The sequence below is a fragment of the Balaenoptera musculus genome, chromosome 9, assembly GCF_009873245.2.
Source record: "Balaenoptera musculus isolate JJ_BM4_2016_0621 chromosome 9, mBalMus1.pri.v3, whole genome shotgun sequence".
Lineage (NCBI taxonomy): Eukaryota > Metazoa > Chordata > Mammalia > Artiodactyla > Balaenopteridae > Balaenoptera > Balaenoptera musculus.
Window position 1 is genome coordinate 47,044,709 of NC_045793.1, and position 27,741 is coordinate 47,072,449.

The 27,741-nt window shown below is 41.3% G+C and overlaps 2 protein-coding genes across 5 annotated transcripts in view; both read left to right on the top strand.

Annotated features, from left to right (window-relative positions):
• Positions 1-5,987: 5,987 nt before the first annotated feature.
• GGCT (gamma-glutamylcyclotransferase) lies at positions 5,988-13,607 on the top strand. 2 transcript variants are annotated; one of them, XM_036864112.1, is made up of 5 exons: positions 5,988-6,293; positions 10,134-10,172; positions 10,251-10,396; positions 11,345-11,480; positions 12,907-13,607. In XM_036864112.1, the coding sequence occupies exons 1-5, from the start codon at positions 6,087-6,089 to the stop codon at positions 13,048-13,050; spliced, it is 672 nt and encodes a 223-aa protein (XP_036720007.1). In that variant the 5' UTR covers positions 5,988-6,086; the 3' UTR covers positions 13,051-13,607. The 2 variants fall into 2 exon arrangements, with proteins under 2 accessions (XP_036720007.1, XP_036720009.1); XM_036864114.1 differs by lacking the exon at positions 10,134-10,172 and having other exon boundaries at positions 5,992-6,293.
• A 9,644-nt stretch (positions 13,608-23,251) lies between these two features.
• Positions 23,252-27,741, top strand: part of NOD1 (nucleotide binding oligomerization domain containing 1) — a 94,231-nt gene continuing 89,741 nt past the window's right edge. Inside the window, exon 1 of one of the 3 annotated variants that reach the window (XM_036862983.1) lies at positions 23,252-23,585. The gene's annotated coding sequence lies outside the window, so the exon portion shown is untranslated. The remainder of the gene's footprint in view (positions 23,586-27,741) is intronic. The other 2 variants (XM_036862982.1, XM_036862981.1) reach the window with 2 other exon arrangements.

Below are 27,741 nucleotides of genomic sequence, written 5' to 3' on the forward strand. Positions count from 1 at the left end.
ATAGCTTCTTTACTTGTCTCTTAACTATCATTTTTATCCCTTTGGAACTGATTCTCCACTCAGCATCCAGAATTATCCTATTAAAAAGTAAGTCACATCATATGCCTGCCTAAAACACCCCAATAGCATTTGATTTCTTAGAATAAAATCCAGACTCCGTATCATGGTCTTCAAGGTGTTACACGAGCTGGCCCTTGCCTACTTCTCCACCTCATCTCCTACCACTCCTTCTCTTATTCCTTCCACTCTAACCAGCTGACCACCTTGATGTTCCTCAGACATGCTAAACTCACACCCGAAGCCTTCTCATTTGGCTTTTATTTTCCTCGTGGAAGAAAATGCATTGATCAATGAACACAGGTATCTGATTTATCTGCTATAGTTCTCATCTTATATCAAAAAATTGGCTTTCTGATGTATACATCCATCTCTCTTGAGTCTGGTTGTGCGAATCTTCTCCCAGAGCCAAGATTAAATTTCTCAGCCCACGGAGCTAAGAGATAGATTCATGACACCCAGTCCCTTTCTGTCCCACTGAAGTTCTACTGCCCCAAATGGCCTTGCCTAAGCAGCCAGCTGCCCTTCCTCAGCAGACACACTGCCTTCTCACCATACACCTCTTCAAACTTGCCATGATGTGCAAATGTTTTGCCTTGAAGTGTTCTTTTAAAAATGATAGCGCTGAAATTGATAGCAACAATGGTATTCAAAGTGGATGAGTGAGTTGATCCACTGAGGTGTGAAAACAATTAAAATTCTATTTTTATTTTTAATCTGAAATATTAGAATTTTTATTCATTTATTTATTTATTTATTCTGTGGCCGTGCCTTGCAGCTTGCGGGATCTTCGTTCCCCTACCAGGGATTGAACCCAGGCCCTCAGCAGTGAAAGCGCAGAGTCCTAACCATTGGGATGCCAGGGAATTCCCTAGAATTTTTTACTATGCTTTACCTTTACTATATTTAGTAAATATATACTAATATAAGAATTTTACTTTAACACTAGAACCCACAGTCAGTCAGATAGATAGTCATCATCTGTCTCTTAAGAGATATGAGGTACCCTGGGGGAGGGGTGGGAGTGCCTTCCTGAGGAGCGGTTGACAGTGACACTAGCCCTCCTTCATTCACTTTCTGTGCTCGTGATTTACTGTAATTTGCTTGGTTAAGTGGATTTCCAGAGAACTAACTAATTCTCACAAAGAAGATTTCTGCCAAGAACTGGACTGAAGCTCTTACTAAAATTGCAAGCACAAGAAAAGAAAAAAGAAAGGGACAGAGCTGACATTTCTGACTTCTGGGACAAATTCTTCATCACCTACCTAATGATATAAAAATAATGATGATCTAATATGATTTGACAAGGTTAGCTAGGAAATGGAAATTTATAGGAGGACTATTTGAAATATGGATTTTTATCCACTATTATTTATAATTAACTTTGCCCCACTTGTATGTTTTGCATTGATATGACAGTTAAGTAGTTATTTTAAAAATTTCTATTTTATGGATATTATATCATATATATAGTTTTATATATATTGTTATATATATAGAATATGTGCTCAAAAAATTTAATGATACAACCAAAAACTTTAAGTCCACTGGATTAAAAGATGGCATTTAGAAGAAATCTGACCTCATTATCTTTATTATCAAGTAATTGAATGCTAGTACTATTATTTCATAGTGTCCTTATAGATATGATAGAGATTGTACTTGAAAGCGAGCTATTAATAACCAGTTATATGTAGACCACGAGGGCTTTACAATTTGAGAAATTTGGGAAGCAACACCCAGTGATGACTCTAGAATCAGATTGCTTAATCTCTGCTTCAGTCATCGCTAACTACAGCCTGGGGCAAGTTAGTTAACCTACTGCACATCTGTTTCCTCAACTGTAAAATGAGGATGTATTAGTAATTTCTGCATAGGGCCACTTTCAGGATTGAATGAACTAATATATGTAAGAGTTTAGACTGGCATTTAATAAGCACTCAGTGATTGTTAACTAATATTAACCAGGCTTTGGTTAAATTTGTTCTTTTTTTCCTAAGTGTGCTTTGCTTTCTTAAAAAAGTTTTAAATCTTTTCTTAATTTTAAAATTAAAAAAATTTTTTATTGAAGTATAGTTGATTTACAATGTTGTGTTAGTTTCAGGTGTTCAGCAAAGTGATTCAGTTATACATACATATATATCTATTCTTTTTCAGATTCTTTTCCCTTATAGGTTATTACAAAATATTAAGTATAGTTCTCTGTGCTATACAGTGGCTCCTTGTTGGTTGTCTAGTTTGGTTAAATTTGAAAAGACAAAACCCCTTGTTACCTACTGCCTCTTGTTGGCCAACAGGGGTCAGTACATGGCAACCAACATGGGGAAGCTAAATAAAATGCTTCACTGGGGTAAGAAAAGATTTTCTGTGTCTGAGGAAACATCAATGTTTAACTTCAGAAAATTTTCACAGAATAGTGTTGAGAAAAATCAGTCACCATAAAATTAAGCAATTAGTGAGAAGTATAGGAAGAGAAAAGAAGTAAAATACCTTAAAAAATAATTAATTAAATAATAAATACATTTTAAATGTTGAAAGCAGTTTAAAACACAGAAGGATGTTTTAAATGGTAGTGCTCCGAAGCAGAGACCTTGGGAATTCATGGTGCAATAGAGGCCTATCTTGTCAAGGAAGGCAACTTGCTTACTGAAATGACCAAATATGTACGTCAAGTTCTGCCTTAATGTTTGGGGGGCAGGAGAAGGTATGAACCTTCCTATTTGCAGATTATATAACAACAGAGTTATTATTGAATGCTCAGTATGTCAAGTGCTTTACATATATCACCATTTTTCTTTTTTGAATTTTTAACATGAAAATATTCAAATATATAGAAAAGAATAATAAAACAAGCATCCATATATGCACTCAGTTTAACATTTAACACTTTTCCATATTTTAATTTTTCTGAATTATTTAAAAATATAGGGACTTCCCTGGTGGCACGGTGGTTAAGACTCTGCCTGCTAGTGCAGGGGACACGGGTTCGAGCCCTGGTCCGGGAAGATCCCACGTGCCATGGAGCAACTGACCCCGTGCGCCACAACTACTGAGCCTGTGCCCTAGAGCCCGCGCTCCGCAACCAGAGAGGCCACCTCAGTGAGAAGCCCGCACACTGCAACGAAGACCCAATGCAGCCAAAAATAAATAAATAAAAATAAAATTAATTAAAAAAATATATAGATAGCAAACATTTTACCCCTAAATACACAAATATGTGTATCTCAAAGGAGATATTTTTCTACATAAGCACAATGCCATTATCATACCTAATAAAAAAACAACTGTCTAATATCATCTAATGTTTTAGTCTGTATTCAGATTCTCCAATTGCTCACAAAATATCTTTTATATCTGGTTTATTAAATCAGAACCGAGGACAAGCCATTGTATTTGGTTATGACGTTTCTTAGTTTTCTTTTAATCTAAAACAGCCCTCCCTCGGTACTGCTTTATTTCTCTTTTTTCTTTCTTTTCTTTTCTTTTTTTTTTTTTTTTATGGCACTGAGTTAATTTAAGAAATTGAGCCATTTGTTCTGCAGGATGTCTCACCATTTGTTCTGGATTTTTCTGATTGTCTACTTCTACCCTTGTAGTTCCTGCCTGATTATACTGAGGTTAAAGATTTTTGGAAACAATACTTCTCAAATGATGCTGGTGCTTCATATTGTATCACATCAGGAGACACATAATGTCAGGTTGGTCCATTTTACTGATGATAAGATCGATCTAGGTTAAGGTGGGAAGGGGCCAGATTTCTCCATTGTCATTATGGATTTCCCTGATTACCGGCACGTGTGAATATCTATGTGAATATCCTGTTCCCTATCGCACTTTCACCAATTGGTCTCATTGATGATCCTGGCATGAATCAATTATTCCACTAGGGACTGCAAAATGGTGAATTTCTAATTCTATCCTTCATTTTACATTATTTAGCTGGCATGTTTTTGTAAAGAGAACTGTTTCCTCATCAACTGGGGCCATTTAGTTACCCTGAAATACAGCTGCAACTAGAAAAGCAGGATAAATGGTAATTTTCTTAAATTACCACTTTTCAGAGTAAAGAGTTGGTGTAATAGTCACTGCCAGTAGTATGGCAAAGAAAGTTTCTCAAAACTGTTGTTTTTTTAGATTTACTTTACACTTTAGTGGAAATGAATTTTATGTTTGACATTTTAAATAAATTGCGGTTATTAATTTGACGCTCAAATTGTTCTAACTTTGGCCAGTGGGCATTCCTTCAAGCTAGCTTCTGTGTTTTCAAAGGACCTCGTTTTTAAATACCTCCTGATTTTCTGTCATATGATGTTCTAAGTGCTCCTATTATTTCTCAGCTCTTGACCCAACTGACATCAGCCATTTCTCCAAGGAGCCCTGGTACCTTTTAGTGGAAAAGTGGTATATAGAGATCAAAATCTGGGTGCCAAGGATAGTCATTGCTTCTAGGCCCTGAGTTCATATTAATATTTTCATTTCAAAGTTAACAATATAGAGTTTTTATGTCATTTTTATTATACAATACTTCTATATCTTTACACTGGAGCTTCTGCACCTAATAACATTAACAAAGTTACTTTTAATACTTACACCAACCCTAGGAGATAGGTGATCATAACTTATGTAATTGTGATCATAACATGTTATAATCTCTATTTTAAAGGAGGAACCAGATCATTGCAGCTCTATTCACAATAGCCAGGACATGGAAGCAACCTAAGTGTCCATCGACAGATGAATCGATAAAGAAGATGTGGCACATACATACAATGAAATATTACTCAGCCATAACAAGAAACGAAATTGAGTTATTTGTAGTGAGGTGGATGGACCTGGAGACTGTCATACAGAGTGAAGTAAGTCAGAAAGAGAAAAACAAATACCGTATGCTAACACATATATATGGAATCCAAAAAAAAAAAAAAAAAAAGGTCTTAAGAACCTAGGGGCAGGACCGGAATAAAGACACAGACGTAGAGAATGGACTTGAGGACACGGGGAGTGGGAAGGGTAAGCTGGGACGAAGTGAGTGAGTGGCATGGACATATATACACTACCAAACGTAAAATAGATAGCTAGTGGGAAGCAGCCGCATGGCACAGGGAGATCAGCTGGGTGCTTTGTGACCACCTAGAGGGGTGGGATAGGGAGGGTGGGAGGGAGGGAGATGCAAGAGGGAGGCGATATGGGGATATATGTACACGTATAGCTGATTCACTTTGTTATACAGCAGCAACTAACACAACGTTGTAAAGCAATTATACTCCAACAAAGATGTTTAAAAAGAAAAAGAAAAAAAAAGGAGGAACCGGAGACGAGAAGTGCAGGAGGTTAGGCTTCCAAGTAAACAGCAAGCGTCGTGATTTGAACGCTGCACGCTACTTCCACCAGGGAAGGGAGCCCCTGACACTCAGAGGAGCTTTTCCAGGAAGCCAAGGGTCCTTAGAAAAGGTATCAGGGAGGTGATCAGGACTGGGGGTGCGGGTACCAGCTTGTGGGGGTGAACGGACGTCCCAACTCCAAACGCAGAGAGCGGGACAGGGGCAAGCTGCCGGCTGATGGACCGTGGGGGGCATGGCCAGAGCTGCTGTTTCACTTTAAATGGACCAAAAATTCCCTGAAGAGCACACAAAGCCAGTGAACCACGCAGGAGCCACCCAGAGGTAAAAAACATCTGGCCGGGACCGGCGAGCTACTACCCACAAATGGGGGCCCTGACCCGCCCCCCGCGTAGAGGGAGCCAATCAGAGGGAGCCTTGAACACGGGGGCGGGACAACAGAGGAGCGGGTCCAATGTGGAATCAGCCCCGGGTCGCCTCAGGGCAGAGTATTGCAAAGTCCAAGCAGCGAGCGGAGAGGAGGCGGTGGGCTGGCCAATCAGAGGGAGCAACTCACAGCGTTGGATACTGGCAGCCAGTCAGAAGAGTGCTCGCAGGTAACTTGCCCGGCCCCAGCTTCCAGCCTTTCCCCTAACCTCTAAGGCTGCGCGGTGCCGCGGTTCCTGGATTGGGGTCATCTGCCACCGCGCTATGCTCCTCGTCCTCTCCTCACTCTCCTGCTACAGATCCCAGGTCCGTGCAGGCGTCCGGTGGGACATGGCGAACTTAGGCGGCGAGGACCTCCGGAGCCAGGAAGGGGAGAGTTTTCTCTACTTCGCCTATGGCAGCAACCTGCTGACGGAGCGGATCCACCTCCGAAACCCCTCGGCCGTGTTCTGCAGCGTGGCCCGCCTGCAGGTCAGTGCTCTCCGCCCGTCCCCTGAGATGGCCTCTGCCCCTTCTGCAGACGAGGGAGCCAGGATTTCGAGAACTCGCTTTCTCTGCGCCGCTCGTTGGCAGCACTGGGCCGGGAATGCAGCTCTTTCTGCTCAAAGTACATCAGGGTTCCTTGCACGACCCCGGGCCGGTCGCTCTCGCCCTCAGCCCTGTGCTTGACCCCTGCTGAGCTGTGCTACTCTGGCACCTGTGCCTCCCGGGCTGCGCTGAGGTCTCCCTCCTGACGTTCTCACCAGCTGCTCGTTCTGCCCAGATCCCAGCGCCTCTCCCTTGGCCACTGACTTAGGGGCATCATTACAGAATCCATTCGGTTGGTCCCTCTGAGAAGCCTTCTCTGACCCAAGTCAGGGAATCAGTTGCTTTCTGTTCTGTACCTCCCTTTGCTCCAGGACTTGTCACCTGGTTTTGTAAAAATCCATTTACCTGCCTTTTGCTCCCGATCCGAGAGGTCCTGAAAGCTGGAGCCGTGTCTTATTCACAGTAAGGGCTGTGCTCAGTTAAGTCAAGTGGCTGGATAAACCTTCGCTTGCCTTGGTAAGAATCTTTGCTCGTAGTACAGTCCATTTATTCATTTAGTGCGTAGTCTTCCAGCACTTACCTGGAGATACAAAGATGATTGAGTAAAGCTGGCTGCTTTCAGGACCTCCCAGTCTATAGGAGAGACACTCAAACAAGTTATGTACAAAGCCTTTTGACATTGTTGAACCAAACAAACATGGTCTCTGCTATTGTTGTCAGGGTTCTTAGTTGCAAGCAACAGAAGTGGCTGATTCAAGCAGAAAAAGAATGTGTTGAAAGGCCGTTTGAAGAGCTCACAGAATGACCAGGAAGGTAGGACCACAAAGCTGACAAAACAAGCAGGCATAAAAGGGAAGCTGTAAAACAGCCAGTATCACACCAACAGAACCAGCCCAGGAGGCCACTGTTGCATCGCCGCTAAGCTTGGTAAACATGGACGTTGCATTGTGCATCACCTGCTCCGGACCCTGCCTGCTACTGTCACTACACCTCCAAGTTCCTGAAACCCACATATGGTTGCCACCACCAAGGTGGAGTTTTTGCTGCCCTGGGTCACTAGTTTCTAATTCAAAGCCCTAGGTGGGTGTCCTGATTGGCTAAGTCTTGGCCACGTGCCCATGCCGTGACTTCAAGAAAAGCTGGGAGAATCAACCTCTGGCATTTGAAACTTCAAAAATGGGAGTTGGGCTCTGAACACTGTCTACCCCCAAACTCATAAGGTAGGGAATTCCCCAAACGTGGGAAAGAAGTTCAAATGGTTTATAATTGGAATGCAGCAAAGAGCTATCAAGCAAATGATTATTCCGTCACAGGTATGGTCAGTCTTAAAAGGAGACACGTTATACCTTACTCCCAGTTTTGTTCTGAACTTAAAACTGCTCTAAAAAAAAGTGAAATCTTTTTTTTTTAAAGGAGACATTCAAGGTGCTATGGAAGTGTGTGACTTGGGGACCTGACCTAACCGGGATGCTCCGTAAAGCCATTCCTGAAAATGTGACTTTTAAACTGAGACCTGAATGACTGGAGATGGGGGAAGCAAACAGAATGAACAGCAGGGACAAAAGACCTCAGGAAAGAAAAAAGCTGGACCTTCCAGCTAGTGTGGCTGGAATCTAGTGTGTGAGGAGGGTGTAGCATGAAGACTAGAGAGGTCGGGAAGGGCCACATTTTACAGGACCACAGAGGCCAGAGAAGACTTGGGTCTTTATCTTGAGATCAATGAGAAGACCTCTGCCAAATTTAAGCAAATGAAACATCAGATTTACATCTTTGAAAGCTGGTTCTGGTTGCTATGGAAAATGGATTGGAGGGGTGGGGGCAGCAGTGGATGTAGGGAGCCCAGTTAGGAAGCCTTTGCAGCAGTCCATACTAAAGATAATGGTACCCTGCAGTGGTAGCAGTGGAGGGTAGATGGGTTTGGGAGATACTTAGGAGTGAGTACTGTTAGGCCTTGGTGATTGATTGTGAAAGGAAGAGGAGATAATGGGGATGACTAAGGTTTTTGACGCAACACAGTAGATGACGGTGATGTTTGTGAAAAGAAGAGGAGAATTAGTTTGGGAGGGAAAATCAAGCTCAGTTTGGATATGTATTTGGCCCTTAAACAATGCCGGGGTTAGTGGTGCCCACCCTTCACCCAGCCGAAAATCAGAACTGCCATCTCTACCTCAAAAACAAAGGAATTGATACATGACTCACCCAAGGGCAGGAAGCTGAAAAAGTTTGGATAGAATCAGGACTCAGACCCTAGTTCTTTTGATGCCACATATTCTCTATTTTAATCTCTACTCGAACTTTTCCCCATACTTAGTTAATTTGATGATATGTAAAAGGAAAATATAGATGCTATATTTATTGAAAAAAATTCACGTATATGTGGACCTGTGTAGTTCAAACCTGTGTTATTCAAGGGTCTGCTGTACTGAGTTTGAGATGCTTGTTGTATATCCAAGTGAGCAGAAAAATATTAGTGAACATTCATTAAATACTCACTATATTCTAAGCACTTTTGAAGCTCAGAAGAGAGATCTGAGCTGGATTAGAAGACGATTGGAATATTGGATGGTATTTGAAGCCATTGGAGGGGATGAGATTGTCTTGAGCAAATTGCTGAACAGAGAAAAGGGCCTAAACTGAGCCCTCAGAAACTCCAACATTTAAAGACCAGGTAGTGGAGGAGGAGTTGGCAAAGGGAATTGAGGAGATCAAGGAACAGTCTAAAAGAAAGGAGACAGATCAAGACCGGGTGGTTAATGATGTCAGAAGCAGCTGAGAAGTAGAGCAAGACAAGGAATGAAAGTTGTCTGTTGGATTTAACAATAGACAACCAGTTCCTAGTGTGGTTGTAACTTTTATCAGATCTCCTGATGTCCTGTCAGGGATACCTGGTCCTAGAACATCCAGTATACCAGTTGAAGGTACTGGTCACTCAAACCGACCTTTTTTGTGAAATTCTGACAGGTTTTTAAGAAAATTAAGGTGACAGAGATAAAATATAAACCTTAGATTTATTATCTAGTCTAACCTTTTTTTTTTTTTATCATTAAGGAAGCTAAGCTCTGGAAAGATGGAAAGAAATCTTCTTAGACCAAACAGCCAAATAAGGATTTTTAATCTTCCTGGCTGTGTCCTTTGATTACTCATCTCTGTGAGGGAGGAAACTAAGCTCGAAACCTTGACTCCATTACTTATTAGTTGTGACACCTTAGGCAAGTTGCTTAATCTTTTTAAGCCACAGTTTTTCTTTCTGTTAAATGGGTATACAAAGTTGTTGACAGGATTAAAAAGAAGTCCATATAAAGCTCATAGCACAGTGTATAGAACCCAGTAATTTTCCAGTAAGTGTTAGCTGCTCTTATGATTATTATAGATATGTTAATACAATTCAGGAATATTAAATTTATAAGTGTACAGATCACCCTCTAATGCCAACTCCCTTAGGACAAAAAAAATATGCTAATAGGATACACTTACATACGTAAAAGTGGAAAGAATGTTATAACCCTTATGTAGCCATCACCCAGCTTCAACAATTATGTACACTATGATTGTCTCTAAGTTAAAATCTATGTGTATGTAACTGGGCTGGGAAGTAGTTTTCAAAAATAAAGATAGCTGTGTTAAGGCATCAGGATTATGGGATTTATTTTCCCCTTTAAGCCTCTTGTTTATGGTAAGATACGTGTACATATTCAGTATACAGTTCACTTTTAAAGAAAAATATGAAAAATTATAGTCCTTGAGATCTGGGTCCTTGGTTATTTATCTTTGTATTTTTTACAGAAGGAACTCAAAGTTTGTTTTAGTTGCATGGAGTTCAAGGTAAATCTTTTTTTATTTTGAGGAAGGAAATTTTGGTTCACATGGATACTGATCATATCACTTTGGTTTCCTTTGTAGGATTTTAAGCTTGACTTTGGCAATCCCCAAGGCAAAACTAGTGAAACTTGGCATGGAGGTATAGCCACCATTTTTGAAAGTCCTGGCGATGAAGTATGGGGAGTAGTATGGAAAATGAACAAAAGCAATTTAAGTTCTCTAGATAAGTAGGTGACTTCTAATTATAAGTTAAATAATTACTAATTTAGAAAGTGGATCATATGCAAGGATGTGTATATATGTGTTGGTTTTTCAAAACCATATACTATGGACATATTCTTTATACTTTAGAGTTAACCTAAAAGGTATAATGTTCATTCCTAAAAAGAAAAGCCTAGAAGGGTCACACTCTCTGATTGAGATTTGGGGAGACATTTGTAATCTCTTCTATAATTGATGGAAGTCCTTATTTTCATTGTATTTGTTTTTTAATAAAAATATCTTTGTAGTTTCATATTGTGAGAAGGCATGAAGATTTTTGTAATTGTTACATACTTTTATTGATTTCAAAAGCAGCTCAGTTTTTATTAGTCAGTTTTTAAAAAATAATTCTTTAAGGTGGCAGTTGAATCAGTAAAAACAGTAATAATCATTTGTAAAAACTTCAAAACATATTAGAAATGCTTTGATGCTGTTTATAAATAGAACTCAAGAGTTGTGTGGCAGAGCATTTAATGCAAAGAAAGTGGCAGAAAAGAGTAGGATTTGAGAAGAGCAGACAAGCATCTGACATGCTTTATACTTTACTTCACTTGCAAACAGGAATGAGCCATTCTCTCTACTTTTCTCTGGGTGTGTATTCTCTTGCTGTCAGAACACATAGTCGTTTTTGTAGCCTAGAGAGCAATGTTTCAGGGTTACAAAGCTTGAAATAACTACACTGAAGCAAGTTTTTAGATAGGCTAAATATAGAGATCTATTAGAAGCATACCCAGTAATAGTAAGTCTCCAGCTTTCTAATTGAAATGCTAAACTTCCTTTTGATGTGGTGGTACTTCTACTCTATCCCAAAATATACAGGGAGCAAGTACATCCATAAATAGTTAAAAATTTTAATCCGGTAAACTAACTTGGCTAAGTCAAGTATGATTAAAATTTGACTGTTCTGGTTTCAGGCAAGAAGGGGTTAAAAGTGGAATGTATGTCCCAATAGAAGTTAATGCTTCTACTCAAGAAGGAAAAGAAATAACCTGTCGAAGTTATCAGATGACAAATTATGAGCGTGCTCCCCCATCACCCCAGTATAAAAAGGTATCCTTTTAACTAACTACTTACAAGGACTTTTGGTGATTCCTTGTTAATTTTCACTGAGCTAAACTAAAGAATATCTTGTTTGTTTTTTTAAAATATTTATTTATTTATTTATGGCTGTGTTGGGTCTTCGTTTCTGTGCGAGGGCTTTCTCTAGTTGCGGCAAGTGGGGGCCACTCTTCATCGCGGTGTGCGGGCCTCTCACTATCGCGGCCTCTCTTGTTGCGGAGCACGGGCTCCAGACGCGCAGGCTCAGTAGTTGTGGCTCACGGGCCTAGTCGCTCCGCAGCATGTGGGATCTTCCCAGACCAGGGCTCGAACCCGTGTCCCCTGCATTGGCAGGCGGATTCTTAACCACTGCGCCACCAGGGAAGCCCGAATATCTTGTTTTTAAAAGGATTTGTGTGTTTTAAATTCTACATGTACAATTCATTTTAATCAAAATGTTTCTTTAATACAAAAAATGATAGTTATTTACCAAATAAATAAATGTTCAGATTTATTTATAATGATAGAAATATGTCCCTAAAACTCATTTATTAAAAAAAAAAGCTTGTAGAAATGTATTTGAGTCATAATTCTAGACATGTTTTTTCTTTTTTAAAATAGCATGTATGAGTGTATTTTTTGTAGAGTTATTCTATACCCATGCTTTTGTAATCATTTTTTTCTTCCTCCATAAAACAGTATTTCATGAACACCAGGATTCATTTTTGTAGGTAAAAATTATATTTCCTATTGCTGAAATGTTTTCCATTTCCAGATGGAGGGAAAAATAAGTCACACTGCTTTTCAAAATCAGGGATACCACTCCCTCAAGCACCAGAAAAGAATTCAGGATAGAGAGTCCAACATCCCTTTTCAGAAACCCAAACTTAGGTACTTGTTGGCAGGCCCAATCAGGACATGATACCTGGAGAGGGTGACCCAGTTCCTGGGCCTAATCTGGAATTTTCTAGAAAGGAACCTAGAGGAGTTAAGCCTGGTATGGATCTGGGAAGTACCACTGGACACACTTGCTATTTATTCCCTCACGTCTAATTCAGAGGTAGAGTAGACTCCAGGATTCAACTACAACTGATACCTGTAAACTGGAAATTTTTTTGGAGAATGGTGTTTGTTTCTTAAAAAGTCATGCAAATTCTGTACAATAAGTTTTTCTCATAATATAAAAATATTTTAAATCATATTACTGAGTACAGTTGCTCTTCCATAAGAGTGTATCCTGTGGCTTTGAAAACTCCCTGCACATTCATGCTCATTGTGAGAGGAATGACTATCCCTCCATTTTGTTCTAGAATTGTTTATTCTAGAGTTATCTGAAAGCTAATATTTCATACTTTGATACTACAAATAAAGGTGTGGTATACTAAATTAAATTATGTTCCTAACTAAAGGGTTTTTTGTTTATTTTAACCATTTCTAGGTGATTTGCCTGGGTGCAAAAGAGAATGGTTTGCCACTGGAGTATCAAAAGAAGTTAAACGCAATAGAACCAAATGACTACAAAGGAAAGGTCTCAGAAGAAATTGAAGACATTATCAAAAAGGGGGAAGCAAAACCTCATTAGAACCTAATAGAATACATCTACAGATATTTTCTCTATATGCTAATACATTTTTAACATTTAGAACAGGGATCTGGGATATCTCTGTGTTTAATATATTTTCAACAGTGTTCTGAAGGGATATCTCACTTGGGTGATTCCTTGTTTTCAGGCTATAAAAAGACTAGGATAGGAGTTAGACAATTGAAAAGGGGGCCTTGCGGCATTGGAATGCATGACAAGTAGATGTGAGTATTCCTTCTGTGAACCCTTAAAGTTATTTTATTGAGTTGATCTGAAGTGTATTTTTGCTCTGTGATAAAGGGTAGATTTGCAACTTAAGGATGGTGCTGGTAAATGACTCTGCTCTGGGATTTTTTCTTAGCTTACTAAGAGCAAGCAAACTGCAGAGACAATTGATTATAACAACTTCAAAATTTAAAAGATGGCATACTGTTCTTAGAGGAATAAATGTATTTGTAGTTTAACCTATAGTCCCTACTAAAATACTACATTTCATTTTGTTAGAGAGACTCATATCGTCACACATACTGGGTCTGGTCTTGGTCTATAGCCAGTCTATACTAAAGGATAATTGCACAGACTCTGGAACCAGACAGCTGAGGATTGACTGTCAGTTCCAGCACTTTCTAGCTGGGAAACTTCGGGTTATATGACTGTGCCTCAGCTTCCTTGCCTGCAGACTGAGGACAGCCCAAATATCTATGTCTTAGGATTGTTTTGAGGAGTATATATATATATATATATATATATATATATATATATATATATATATATATATAAAAGCTTAGGACAGAGCCTGGCATATAATAAGTATTAGCAATCATTATTGTTCTTACTGAAGAATTAAGTTTGTACAGAGCTATCCTTGGAACAAGATTTTAAAGTAGAAGGGTCAAGATTATGAGGGAAAAGTGTTTCCCGGAAGCTGAAATTTGATTCTTGGCTTACCAAGAAATGGTCACCTTCTTAAATTTATTTACTGAATAAGTGGAAGAAAGAAGAGTCATGAATAAAACAACACTGGTTATCAAAAAATCTCTTATGTCTCCGTGGAATGCAGTGAGCTGGACCTTCAAAACAGGTTATTAGAATGAGAGAGAACAAGCCACAGGAGCATAAAACAAAGATTTGGTTTTTACTCTTGGGAAGAAGGACCAAAGGACTTCTCAGCTACAGCTGCAATTCTGTAGTGAGGCTGAGCCATAGACTACAGGTTTGACCATGTTTCATAGCTGTTACACCTCACTGTTTTCAAGTATACCCTCCAGTATTCCAGTTTTCTCTAGTTATTAACTCCTCCCAAAAAGACCAAGTTTGTCTGTGACCCAGAAGCCAGTTATGGTAATATAGTAAGCAAGGCTCAGTTGTGCTGTAGGTACTAAAAATTGCATATTATTCTAAAATCTGTCTCTCCCACCTAAAATGACAGCTTTCATTAAGGAATTTAAAACATTAACAATAAAATCTTCATGTCTGGCCTTTTAACAAAAATCTGTTAATCATGACTATTTTTTCTGGTTGTTTTCAAGGTAGTACTAGCAAATGTCATATGTAAGGAATTTCCATTTCTACCAGTGATTTTGGCCCTCTAACCACAATACAACCAGCTCCTGGATATACTATAGCAAACATAGTTTTTGAAAAGCATTTCTGGGCTTGAAAGAAAATAAGGAAAATCTTGAACTTGCACCAATCCCTCTCCCACAAAAAGAAAGAAGATAAAGTGAGCTGAAAGGCTAGACAGTAATGGTAAACAAATGGCCCAGATGTCCTTGCCAATAATAGCCCCAGAATTAGATGACTAAGCCTTGAGCATTCCTGCTGCAGGACAGGAAAACTGAACCTGAGAATTCTGTATGAAACTAGGACCCTTGAAGAGAACTAAAACAGTCCCCAGTTAGTAAGCCTGGTGGCTCCCAGCAGAGATAGATGCAAATCCTCTCTGAAGAAAGTGATCCTAATTCAGGTTCTCAGGTTTTCCACTTAAAATTTTAAAAGATAATAGGAAAATGATACACTATGAATGAGAACAGAAAAAACAAATTTACATCCCTAAGGTTTTAGGATACTGAAATGATCAAAAACAGAATATAAGTATATTTGGAGACTTTGACTTCTGGGAAGATGGAATAGACATACTCTTCCCTATTCCTTTAGTTAAGTACAACTAAAATCGCTGAACATAATATATAAAACAAGCAGAACAGCTAGAGACCTTAGGACCCAAGGCATGACATGGTGCTGAATTCCCTGGATTTTCTTTTGCCTCATGCATCTCAGACTTCTAGCTGAAGAAGCCAGCAACCTGAAAGCACCAATGAGCATCAGCAGAGATGAAAAACAAACAAACAACAACAACAAAAAAAAACCAAGAAAAGCTGCTCTCTAGCCAAAGGACTGGGAAATGGACAATCTAGCCAGATAAAACTTAGAGAATAAGTGCTTTACCCCAGCCAAACACCACGGAGAAAAACTATGGAACCCTTACCTCCACCCAAGCCAGCAAAAGGTCAAGAGGGAAGCCTGGACTTCCACCCTTGCCAGGTTGTAACAAGGCACCCTAACCCTGTCCCCCACCACCATTGCCAGGGTAGTGTCAGAAAAGGCTGAGTAGAGAGCCACCCAGCAGTAACAATCACTCCCCCTCCCCCCCCAGTAGTGTCGGTGGAGACCATGTGAGGAGCCTCTACTTAAAACCCCATCTGGCAGTAACAAGGTGCCCCTCCCTGTCCCTGCTGGGTGGTGTCAGAGGAGGCCAAGTGGCAGATTAGGACTTTATCACCCAGTGGTAACAAAGCCACCCTTCCCTGTGGTGTCAGTGAAGGCCATGTAGGGGGCAGTAATGAGGCATTCCTACTCCTCCCAGCCAAGGAGGCATCTGTGGAGACCTAGTGGGAAGCTGAGACTCCTACCTCCCCTCAGCAGTAACAAGGTGGACCCTCCCTTGGGTGACACCAGAAGCTGGGGGAGAACCTGAACTTCTACCTCCATTTAGCAGTATTGAGGCAGTGGCCCTCACCTTCCTCTGCTGGAATGGTTTCAGAGTAATCCGGCTAAAATAGGAGATTTCAATAAGATCCAGAGTCTCATAATTTCCAAAATGTCCAGGCTTCAACTGAAAAAATCACTCATCATTCCAAGAACCAGGAAGATCTCAAACTAAATGAAGAAAGACAATCAGTAGATGCCAAAACAGACAATGACAGATATGTTAAAATTATTTGACAAAGATTTTAAAGCAGACATCGTAAAAATGCTTTAGTGAGCAATGAGGAATGTATTTGAAACAAATGAAAACACAAACATTCTCAGTAAAGAAACAGAAGGTATAAAGAAGAACTAGATGGAAATTTTAGGACTGAAAAATACAGTAAGTGAAATTAAAAACTCAGTGGATGGGTCCAACAGCAGAATGGAGGGAACAGAGGAAAGAATCAGTGAACTGGGAGACAGAACAATAGAAATTAACCTGGTCTGAAAAGCAGAGAAAAAACAGACTGAAAAAAAAAAACCAAAAAACAAAACAGAGCCTTAGGGACCTGTGGGGATATAACAGAAGATCTAACATTTGTGTCATGGGAGTCTCAGAAGGAGAGGAAAGAGGACAGGCTGAAAAAGTGCCCAAAGAAATAATGGTTTAAACATTCTGAATTTGGCAAAAGCCATAAACCTACAGATTAAAGAAGTTTAATGAAGCCATGAGAGTCTCACATGGTTTAACCTAACAGACACCTAACTCCCAAGTTTGTGTGTGGGATTAGCAATAGTGTACATAAAATGCCCAGCACAATGGCTGGTATACAGCTGTTGTCTAATAAATAGTAATTAACATTTAAAAAGAAAAGAAAAATCTGAGTGAACTCCAAACATAAACCCAAAGAAATCCACACCAGACACACTGTAGTCAAACTTCTGGACACTAAAGACAAAAATTCTTGAGAGCAGCAAGTAAGAGATGATACCTTACCTACAGGAGAAAAACAATTTCAATTACACCAGATTTCTCATCAGAAACCAGGGAGACCAGAAGGAAGTGGCACATTTTTCAAGTGCTGAAAGAAAAGGACTGTCTACCCAGAATCCAGTGAAAATAGCCTTTGAGAATGAAGGGAAAAATCAAGACATTCTCAGATGAAGGAAAACTAGGAAAATTTGTGGCCAACTGACCTACCCTAAAAGAATGACTGAAGGAAGTTCTCTTAACAGAAAGGAAATGATAAAAGAAGGAACTTGGAAACATCAGAAAGGAAAAAAATAACATGGTAAGCAAAAGTATGGATAAATACAATAGAGTTTCCTTCTCTTGAGTTTCCTACATAATGGTTGAAGCAAAAATTAAAATATTGTGAGTTGTGGCTCTGAATATGTGTAGAGGTACTATTTAAAACAATTATAGGGGCTTCCCTGATGGTGCAGCGGTTAAGAATCCACCTGCCAATGCAGGGGACATGGGTTTGAACCCTGGTACTGGAAGATCCCACATGCCACGCAGCAACTAAGCCCGCGCTCCGCAGCTACTGAGCCTGCGCTCTAGAGCCTGTGAGCCACAATTACTGAGCCTGCGTGCCACAACTACTGAAGCCAGTGCGCCTAGAGCCCGTGCTCTGCAGCAAGAGAAGCCACTGCAATGAGAAGCCCGTGCACCGCAATGAAGAGTAGCCCCCGCTTGCCGCAACTAGAGAAAGCCTGCATGCAGCAATGAAGACCCAACGCAGCCAAAAGTAAAAAAAAAACACAAAAACCAAAAACCCTAACACAGGCATCCCCAACCCCTGGGGAACTGGGCCACACAGCAGGTGGTGAGCGGTGGGCAAGCGAGTGAAGCTTCATCTGCTGCTCCCCATCACTCCCATTACTGCCTGAACCATCCCCCCCCCCATCGCTTGCATTACCGCCTGAACAATCCGCCCCCCCATTCATGGAAAAATTGTCTTCCACGAAACCGGTCCCTGGTGCCAAAAAGGTTGGGGACCACTGCCCTAACATATCAATAAGTACCTTCAATGTAAATGATCTCAGGACACCAATTAAAACACAGAAACTGGTGGAGTGGATTAAAAACATGGCCCAGCCTTATTTATGCTGTCTACAAGAAACTCACTTCAACTCTAACAGTATAAGCAGCTTGAAAATAAAAGGATAGAAAAAGATATATGATGCAAACATTAATCAAAGAAAAGAATGAGTGGCTTTATTAGATAAAGTAGATTTCAGGGCAAAGAAAATTACCAGAGACAGGGGGCATTATGGTAACCCTTACCAATTCATTTTGTGAAGCTAGTGAAGTCAGTATACCAAAACCAGGCACAGTAGAAAAAACCAACCAAACAAAAATAAGCCTGCAGACCAATATCCCTTATGAATATTGATTCAAAGATTCTTAAAAAAATACTAGCAAATAGAATTTAGCAATACATAAAAAGGATTCTATACCATGACCAAGGCGGGTTATTCCAGAGCTGCAAGGCTGGTTCAATACTTGAACATCAATCAAAGTAATCCACTGTATTTTAACTATTATTACAAGTCATGTGATCACATCAGTAGATGCATAAAAGTGTTTGGCACAATTCAATACCCATTTATGATAAAAAAAATTCCTCAGAAAAATAGGAACAGAAGGGAACATCAACAACTTGATAAAGAGCATCTATAAAATACCTACAGCTAACATTATACTTAACAGTAAAAGATTGAATGCTTTCCCCTTAAAACTGGGGACAAGGCAAGGATGTCTGCTCTCACTATTCTTATTCAACAGAGTACTGGAAGTTCTAACCAGTGTAGTGAGGCAAGAAAGGGAAATGAAAGGCATACAGATGGGAAAGAAATAAATGAAACAGTCTCTATGTACAGATGACATGATTATCTATGTAGAAAAGCCCTAGGAATCTATAAAAAAGTATCCCTTAGAACCAAGAAGTCAGTTCAGCAAGGTCACAGGATACAAGATAAACATACAAAAATCAATTGTATTGCTATATACTAGAACACTTGGACACTGAAATTAAAAATATAATACCATTTACAATTGCTTTTTTTAACTGTAACTTTTTAATTGTGATGAAATTCACATAACATAAAATTAACCATTTGGAAGTGAACGATTCAGTAGCATTTAATACACTCACAATGTTGTCCAACCATCATCACTATTTACTTCCAAAGCATTTCCATCACCCCAAAAGGAACCACATATCCATTCTTCCCTCCCCCTGCCCCATTCCCTGGCAAACATCAATCTACTTTCTGTCCCTATGAATTTACCTATTCTGGTTATTTCATATTAAAGGACTCATAAAATATGTGACCTTTTATGTCTGACTTCTTTCACTTAGCATAATATCTTTGAGGCTTATCAACACTGTAGCATGTATCAACACTTCATTCTTTTTCGTGGCTGTATAATATTCTATCGTATGTGTACAACAATTTGTTTATCCATCCATTGATGGACATTTGGACTGTTTTCACCTTTTGACTATTGTGAATAATGCTACTATGAACATGTGTGTACATATATATTTTTCAGTACCTCTTGTCACTTATTTTGGGTTTATACCTAGGAGTGGAATTGCTGGGTCATATGGTAATTCTATGTTTAACTTTTTGAGGAACTGCCAAACTGTTTCCCGTGTTGGCTGAACAATTTTACATTCTTACCAACAACATATACAATTTTTTAAAAGGAAATACTTAAGTGCAAACTTAACCAAACATGTGTAAGACTTGTATACTGAAAACTACAAAACACTGATGAAAGAAATCAAAGATCTAAATAAATGGAGAGGCATACCATATTCATGGTTTGGAAGGCTCAATATAATAAAGATGTCAATTCTCTCCAATACAGGTTTAACACAATTCCTATCAAAATCCCAGCAAGATTATTTTTCTAAAATTTATATGGAAAGGCAAAGGAATTAGAATAGGTAAAGCAACTTTGAAAAAAAAGAATAAAATGGTAGGAATCCATTGACCCAATTCAAGATTGTATGGTGTTGGCAGAGGGATAAACACACAGGTCAATGGAACAGAATGGATAACCCAGAAATAGACCCACACAAAGGTGGAGAGGTAATTTAATGGAGGAAAGATAGCTTTTCAATGGTGATTCTGTAGCAGCAATTGGACATCCACAGGCAAAAGTAACAATTACAATAAAATTAACCTTAACTCAAGTCTCATTCCAAAATTAACTCAAAATTAACTCAAATGTCTGACATAAAACTAAACTTTTGGGGAAAAAAAGGAGAAATTCTTTGACATCTAGGGTTTTTTGAAGAGTTCTTAGACTGAATACCAAAAGCATGATCCATACAAGGAAAAACTGATAAACTAGGGAGCATCAAAATTGAAAATGTTTGCTCTGTGAAAGATCCTATTAAGAGAATGAAGAGACAAGCTTGGAGTGGGACAAAATATTTGCAAATCACATATCTAACAAAGGGCTATTATCTACAATACATAAAGAACTTTCAAAACTCAACAGTAAAAAACAAACAATCCAATTAATAAATGAATGAGACAAAGAGACATTCCACCCAAGAGGAGACACAGATGGCAAATAAGCACATAAAAAGATGTTCAACATCATTAGCAAATTAAAACTATAATGATACACTACACACCTATCAGAATGGCTAAAATAAAACATCGTGACAGCACCAAATGCTGATGAAGGTGTTGCGAAACTGGATCACTTAGACATTGCTGTTGGGAATGTAAATGGTCCAGCCACTGTGGAAAAGAGTTTGGCTGTTTCTTAAACTAAACATGCAACCACCATATGACCTATCAGTTGCACTCCTGGGCATTTATCCCAGGGAAATGAAAACTTATGTTCGCATATAAACCTGTAGTTTAATGTCTATAGCAGCTTTAGTCATAATAGCCAAAAATGGGAAATAATCCAAATGTTGTTCAACATGTGAATGGTTAAACTGTGGTATCCCTGTGGTAATACCATGAAATACTACTCAGTAATAAAAAAGAAAGAACTATTGATACATGCAATGCCCTAGACGAATCTCCAGAGAATTATGCCGAGTGAACAAAACCAATCCCAAAACAAGATCACAAAATCCCAGTACATACTGTGTGCTTCCATTTATATAACGTTCTTTTTTTTTAATTTTTTTTTATTTTTTGGCTGCGTTGGGTCTTCATTTCTGTGCGAGGGCTTTCTCTAGTTGAGGCAAGCGGGGGCCACTCTTCATCACAGTGCGCGGGCCTCTTCACTATGGCGGCCTCTCTTGTTGCGGAGCACAGGCTCCAGACGCGCAGGCTCAGTAGTTGTGGTTCACGGGCCTAGTTGCTCCGCGGCATGTGGGATCTTCCCAGACCAGGGCTCGAACCCGTGTCCCCTGCATTAGCAGGCAGATTCTCAACCACTGCGCCACCAGGGAAGCCCCTATATAACGTTCTCGAAATGACATATTATAGAAATGGGGAACAGATTAGTGATTGTCAGGGGTTAAGGAGGGAGTGGTATAACAGGGCAACATGAGGGATCATTGTAGTGGTGGAAATGTTCTGTATTTTGACTGTATCAATGCCTACAGCCTGGTTCTGCAAGATGTTACCATGAAGGGAAATTGGGTTAAGGGTATAAGGGTCTCTCTGCATTATTTCTTACAGCTGCATGTGAATTTACAATTATCCCAAATAAAAAGTTTAATTAAAAACAAAAATAACTATGTATGAATTTTTTAAGTGATGGAATCAGCAGTGAACAGGAGACTATAAAAAATGACCAAGAAAATTAGAAATAGAACCAAAACGCTCTTAGAAAATATATTATTGTTGAAATTAAGAACTTAAATGGATGGTGTATTGGTTTCCTATTGCTGCTGTAACAGGTTACCACAAATTTAGTGGCGTAAAACAACACAAATTTATTATCTTACGGTTCTGGAGGTCAGTAGTCTAAAGTGAGTCTCACTGGGCTAAAATCAAAGTGTTAGCAGGACTGCATTACTTCTGGAGGCTCTACTGGAGAACCCATTTCCTTGCCTTTTCCAGCTTCTAGAAGCCACCCTCATTTCTTGGCTCATAGCCCCATTCCTCCATCTTCGAAACCAGCAACATCAGGCCAAATCCTTCTCAGGCTGCTATCTCTTTAGTTCTTCTTCTGCCTCCCTCTTCCATTTATAAGGACCCTTGTGATTACATCGGGCCCATACCAATAGTCCATGATTATCTTCCCATCTCAAGGTCAGCTGATTTGCACCCTTAATTCCACCTGCTACTTTAATTCTCCTTTGCCATATTCACAGGTTCCAGGTGTAGGGACTATTCCGCCTAACACAGATGGGTAACAGCGGGGTTCGAATAGCCACAAAATAATTGATTAATGGAAAGACAACTGAAGAAGTTATTCAGAATGCAGCCAGAGAAACAGGATATGGAAAATATGAGAGTTTAAAAGATATGGAGGATAAAATCCAGAATCCTAGAGAAAAGAAAAATTTTGTAATTTTTCTACCAGAGGTTCATGTAAGGGTATAAACTGGAGGAATTGGTATCTTTAGCATCTCTATATTGGGGCTTACAAGTTTGCACAAGGTAGCCCATCAATTTTACGTTTGCAAAGTTTCACTTTTGAGTTAGGGACAAACTTTTCTCAGAAGGCAGCCTTTGATGGTAATCTAAATATTCATGAGCATATGTGTTCATATGACTGTACTTTAGTGTGAATGTGATAACTTATTTATAGCATCGTTATGCCTTATGTAGATTCTTCATTTAAAACGTTTAAAAAACATTTTATTGGGAAGGGTATTAGCATGTTAAAAACTCCCTTACATACCTTCACAGCATAATGTATAGACTATAAAATGTACACTGCCAAGAAGAGATTTAAGGACATGAAGAAAAGCTTACATTTTAAAAAGTATAAATCGAAGTATATGCTCTGTCGTAAAAGGTTTGATGATTTTGAGCTACTTTTCACCGGGGAGCACGTGTCACGTTTTAACGCGAGTTTCGCCCGGGAGCACGTTTCACGTTTTAACAGGCGTTTCACCATCTTGCTCAGGTGCTGCTGCCTCCGGTTGGCTCATTTAGGGGGACGGGCCTGGGCTCGCGGAGGCTGAGACGGAGCTGGCGTCTGGTTCGCAATGTGTCACCCCTGGGCGAGCTCCCAGGCCTGGCCCCTCTGCTGGGGCAGGGACCGCCCCTCCCGGCTGCCCCGGGCCACTTTCTGCGCGCCGCCTCTCCCGGCTTCCCGCGCCCGGTCCGGGCGAGCGGCCGCCCCGCCGAGCCCGACTCGCTCGCCCGGGCCCGGCCTCGGCTTCTCCGCGCAGGCCGCGGAGGCTCGGGGCGCGGCCACAGGGGCGCGGCCTTCGCTGCGGTCGGGCCAGTTCCCGTTCCCGGCCGGTGCCGCGGCTGCTCCCTCCCTGGCCCTGGTGAAGCTGCGGGCGCCGCGCGCTCCCGGCCCGGCACTCCCCAGTCTCGGTGTTCCCGCCCGCGCCCTCCCGGCGCATCAGGCTCTCGCTCCCTGCTGCTGCGACGTCTGCACACCTGGCGACCACGTAAGTCCCAGCGACGGGGGTGGGTCGCGCGGGGCACAAGTTTTCTGGGGTCCTGGGCGCTGCGAGGGAGGAGGAGCAGGGAGGCGTCATCGTGCGAGCGGACGGGATTCAAAGCTGCTCTAGAAGAGCCCCGGGTGAAGCAAGGCGGAGAAACCCGGGAGTTTGTGGCATGCCACGAAAGTTCAGGGGGATGAACTTCAGCGTCGGGGGAATCGTTTATCCCACGGTGGTCCAGGCAGAGCTTCTCAATCCTGCCTGTACCTTAGAATCATCTGGGGCGTTTGTAAAATTCAGATGCCCAGGCTGAATCTATCAGAATCCCTGGAGGTGGGACCCAGGCCTCTGTATCCCCAGCTGATTCCACTGTGCGTTCAGCGTTGAGCAACGATGACCAAAGTGTGGCTGCCAAGAGAAGGTGGAAAGGCCGGCGGGGGCCTTGATGGAGTACAGCCTGCAGACGGATCCGGCTGCTCCCAGTGTCTTGCGTGACCCTGGGGAGGGGGCAGTGGACCTCCCTCCAGCTTCCTGAAACGCAAAGAAGGGAAATGAGACAAGGCTTGGCAGGGTGGCCTGAACAGTGTGTTCAGAACAGATATGCAGCCTCAGATATGCAGAGAGCCTTTTGGCATATTGTGAAAAACGGAAGGATTGCCAGATCACGATGCCCCCTTATTTCTGCTTTCTGGGAAATGCCTCCATTGTTGGCATTTAAAATTCAGTTGCGGGAAGCCAGTAGACCCATGGCCTTGACAACTACTGGGTTTTCTGCTTTAAGGATGAAGCCAGCTGTGCTTGCCACAGGGTCGGGTTTGTCCCTCCTAAACCCTATCTGAGATTTCCCACATCCAGGGAATAGTAACTCCACCTTGGATATTAGGAGTGCACAGGATTTATCCTGTTCTCACCCTGGGGACAGATAGCTCTAATCTCAGCAAGTGGGACCACTGGAGGAGACACAGACTTTTACTGCAGATAAGAAAGGTGGATTTAAAACAAACGACAGCCTAGGAGAAGAGAGGGCTTCCAAAGGGTCTAAGAAGAGTAGATCGTGTTTTTGTGTAATGAAGAAATTTAAGTTCAAGCTTTGGAGCCCATCAAACCTGGGCCCCGATTCAGATTCTGTCACTTCTGTGATGCGTGACCATGGGCATGTTATATGTGATCTCTCTGAACCCGTTTTCTTTCTTGTAAAATGGGGATAAAAATAGTAGCTCTGTCCTGAGGTTAAATGAGATAGGGTGTATCAAGCGACTGGCACGGCGGGTGCACATGGTAGCTGCTCCATCAGTGGCAGTTATTAGCCACTGCAGTGGTGATTTGTGTTCAACAATTGTTTATTTAGTACAGCCACAGTGAGGGAGAGTGGCCAGTAGTTGCTCCATTCTCCTGTTCTTCTCCTGCCCTGCTCAGGGGAGGGCTCTGTAGCTCCTTCCCCCTCGGGCACTGTGTACTTTGCAGTCTGGAATTTCGGGCCACCACCCTCTCCCCCAACAGGGCTTATTAATGGCTCTGGAATACAGTTTTACGCCATGCGATAGGAATGAATTTCTTGGCAAAAGAAAGTGGTCCTTAATCTTGAGACTTCCTCCACCCCACTGGCCCATATATCAAAAAATGGGCTCCCCCAAAGCTGGGCTGTTTACAGGGTCTCAGAATTGGCATGGGCACACACAGGTGACCTCCCTTTTGGCAGCATCCTCAGGCCGTGCCCCGGTTGTACCTGTTTCGCTACTGACTCTTGGCCTAGGGAAAGTGAATCCTTCCTGGATGATCAAGAAGTCAGGAATTTGGAGAAGGGAGGACCCACATCCTACAAGTGTCAGGGGGTATCCCAGCTGAACCTTTCACATTCGTCCCGCTCTGTTTGTCATTGATGATCACTTTGATAGTAACAGCAGCACTGTTTATTTTAGATTAGACATTAGAAATATTGTAAACAGTGATGTAATGTAGGTATAAAGATCAAGTGTATTTTTACAGTGCTATCGCTAACTTGCCTAATGAGAATATCAAATTCTTGTCTCTTTTTATCCAAAGAAAAGAGTTCAATGTTTACTCGATATTTAAGACATAAACCTAGGATTTGAGGTTTATATTACCAGTTCCTTCTACGATTCTTCTTTTTGGGGGGTTTGAGGCAAGGTGAAATTTAAAAAGGTAAAGTTTATACTTGTGCTGAAGTTTTGTCATGCAGAAGCTGTAGGAAGCTTGCAGGTTTCTGGAAGTCCTGTTTCCTTTTATCTTCTGGGCAAAGTCAGTTGAGTTTCATACAGAGGGCTTCCTTTCATCCATCTGTAGGGTCCAAAGTTGTTTTGAGGGAAACTCTTCGGTGCATCAAACACTCAGTGACAGCAAGTGTTTTTTCCAAACTTGACTCTTGTAGTAAGAGGCAACTAATCATTGCCATTTCAATTAATTGATGGTTTTTACTCAGTGCTAGAAAGTTTGTCAAAGCAAGACATTCTGGCTTGAATTCTTCTTTTTGTATTTTATCTAGAAACTGCCACAGACCAAACTGTGGGCAGAAATTTTGGTGCAGAGTTGGCCAAGGCAAGCTCACTACCATCCCTCCTCCCCTTCACCATCCTCCCACCCTCTGGAGCTGAGCCAGTGCGGCCTGGGATGCTGTTACTCTGAGGGGAATCTTACCTTGACCCTCAGAAGGGGCGCAGTGCCCTAACAAGGGATCTGCCTCTATAGAACTGTAACCGAAATTGGGGTCCGACTGCTTGCCATTCAAAAGCCATTAAAGAGGCCAGGTTGGTGGAAAGGAAAGTTTGCTTTATTTTGGATGCCGGCAACCAGGGTAGAGGGTGGACGCCTGTCCAAAGGCCGACTCCCCCCACTGACAATCAGTGGGCAAGAGCTTTTATAGATGGAGGTAGGAGGCTACATGCAGAAACTGTGCAGTCAGCTTTGACAGGCATCTTGAAATTGGTCACGTGGTGGTCTGACCAGTGTCATCTTGGTTGTTTTAGGTACAGATAGTCTTCAGTTGCAGGGTCGGTTTGTTTTCATTTCTTTGAGGCCAATTCACAGACTTGTGGCAGCTTATGTCATGGCTACAGTAAGGTCAACATGTAGTTAACTTCTTTCACTAGGTGGGCAATTCAGTATCTACAAGACAGCTCACAGGAGATGGCTCAGAATATTATCTACAGCCCTTGAGGAGGAACTAAAGGTCCTTAACCATGCTTAATGACTAAACTACTATTATTTAGTCTTGTTGGACTGTTTTCCTTTGTTTCTGCATTTTCTCACTTCTCTGATTAAACTAATTCTTTAGCTGAAGTTTTTCCACAGACAAAAGACAGGCGGAGGACGTGGTAGGGAAGTACCATAGGGTCCTGCTCCGTTTCAGAACCAGCAAGGCAATTTTGTAAGGCAATTTTGTGTTATATTATACTTCATTAAAATCATTTAGAGTACTCTCTAGTAAGCTGTCACTTTGGTATTTTTTTGCTGAGCAGTCATTTTCCTTTAAAGAAAACTATAGTTTTCTATGGAACTAAGGAATAGGTCAACATGAGGGTCCAGGTAATTTGCAAAGCACCAGATCAGCACCAGGTTTTGGTAGGTTAATATTTTAATTAATTAATTAATTAATTTTTACTTTTGGCTGTGTTGGGTCTTCGTTGCTGCACGCGGGCTTTCTCTAGCTGCGAGGAGCAGGGACTACTCTTTGTTGTGGTGCGTGGGCTTCTCATTGCGGTGGCTTCTCCTGTTGTGGAGCACGGGCTTAGGTGCATGGGCTTCAGTAGTTGTGGCCCTCAGGCTCAGTAGTTGTGGCGCACAGGCTTAGTTGCTCCACGGCATGTGGGATCTTCCCGGGCCAGGGCTCGAACCTGTGTCCCCTGCATTGGCAGGCGGATTCTTAACCACTGCACCACCAGGGAAGCCCCTCATGTTTTACTAAAATATTAACCTGGGCCTCCCTGGTGGAGCAGTGGTTAAGAATCCACCTGCCAATGCAGGGGACACAGGTTCGAGCCCTGGCCCGGGAAGATCCCACATGCCGTGGAGCAACTAAGCCCGTGCGCCACAACTACTGAGCCTGAGCTCTAGAGCCTGCGAGCCACAACTACTGAAGCTTGCACACCTAGAGCCCATGCTCTGCAACAAGAGAAGCCAGCACAATGAGAAGCCCGCGCACCAC

Excerpts from the sequence above, each read along its gene's own strand:
- GGCT (XM_036864112.1), top strand. The coding sequence starts at position 6,087 with ATGCTCCTCGTCCTCTCCTCACTCTCCTGCTACAGATCCCAGGTCCGT. Across the intron at positions 6,294-10,133 it reads GCAGCGTGGCCCGCCTGCAG|AAGGAACTCAAAGTTTGTTT; the intron begins GTCAGTGCTCTC and ends TATTTTTTACAG. Across the intron at positions 10,397-11,344 it reads AATTTAAGTTCTCTAGATAA|GCAAGAAGGGGTTAAAAGTG; the intron begins GTAGGTGACTTC and ends TTCTGGTTTCAG.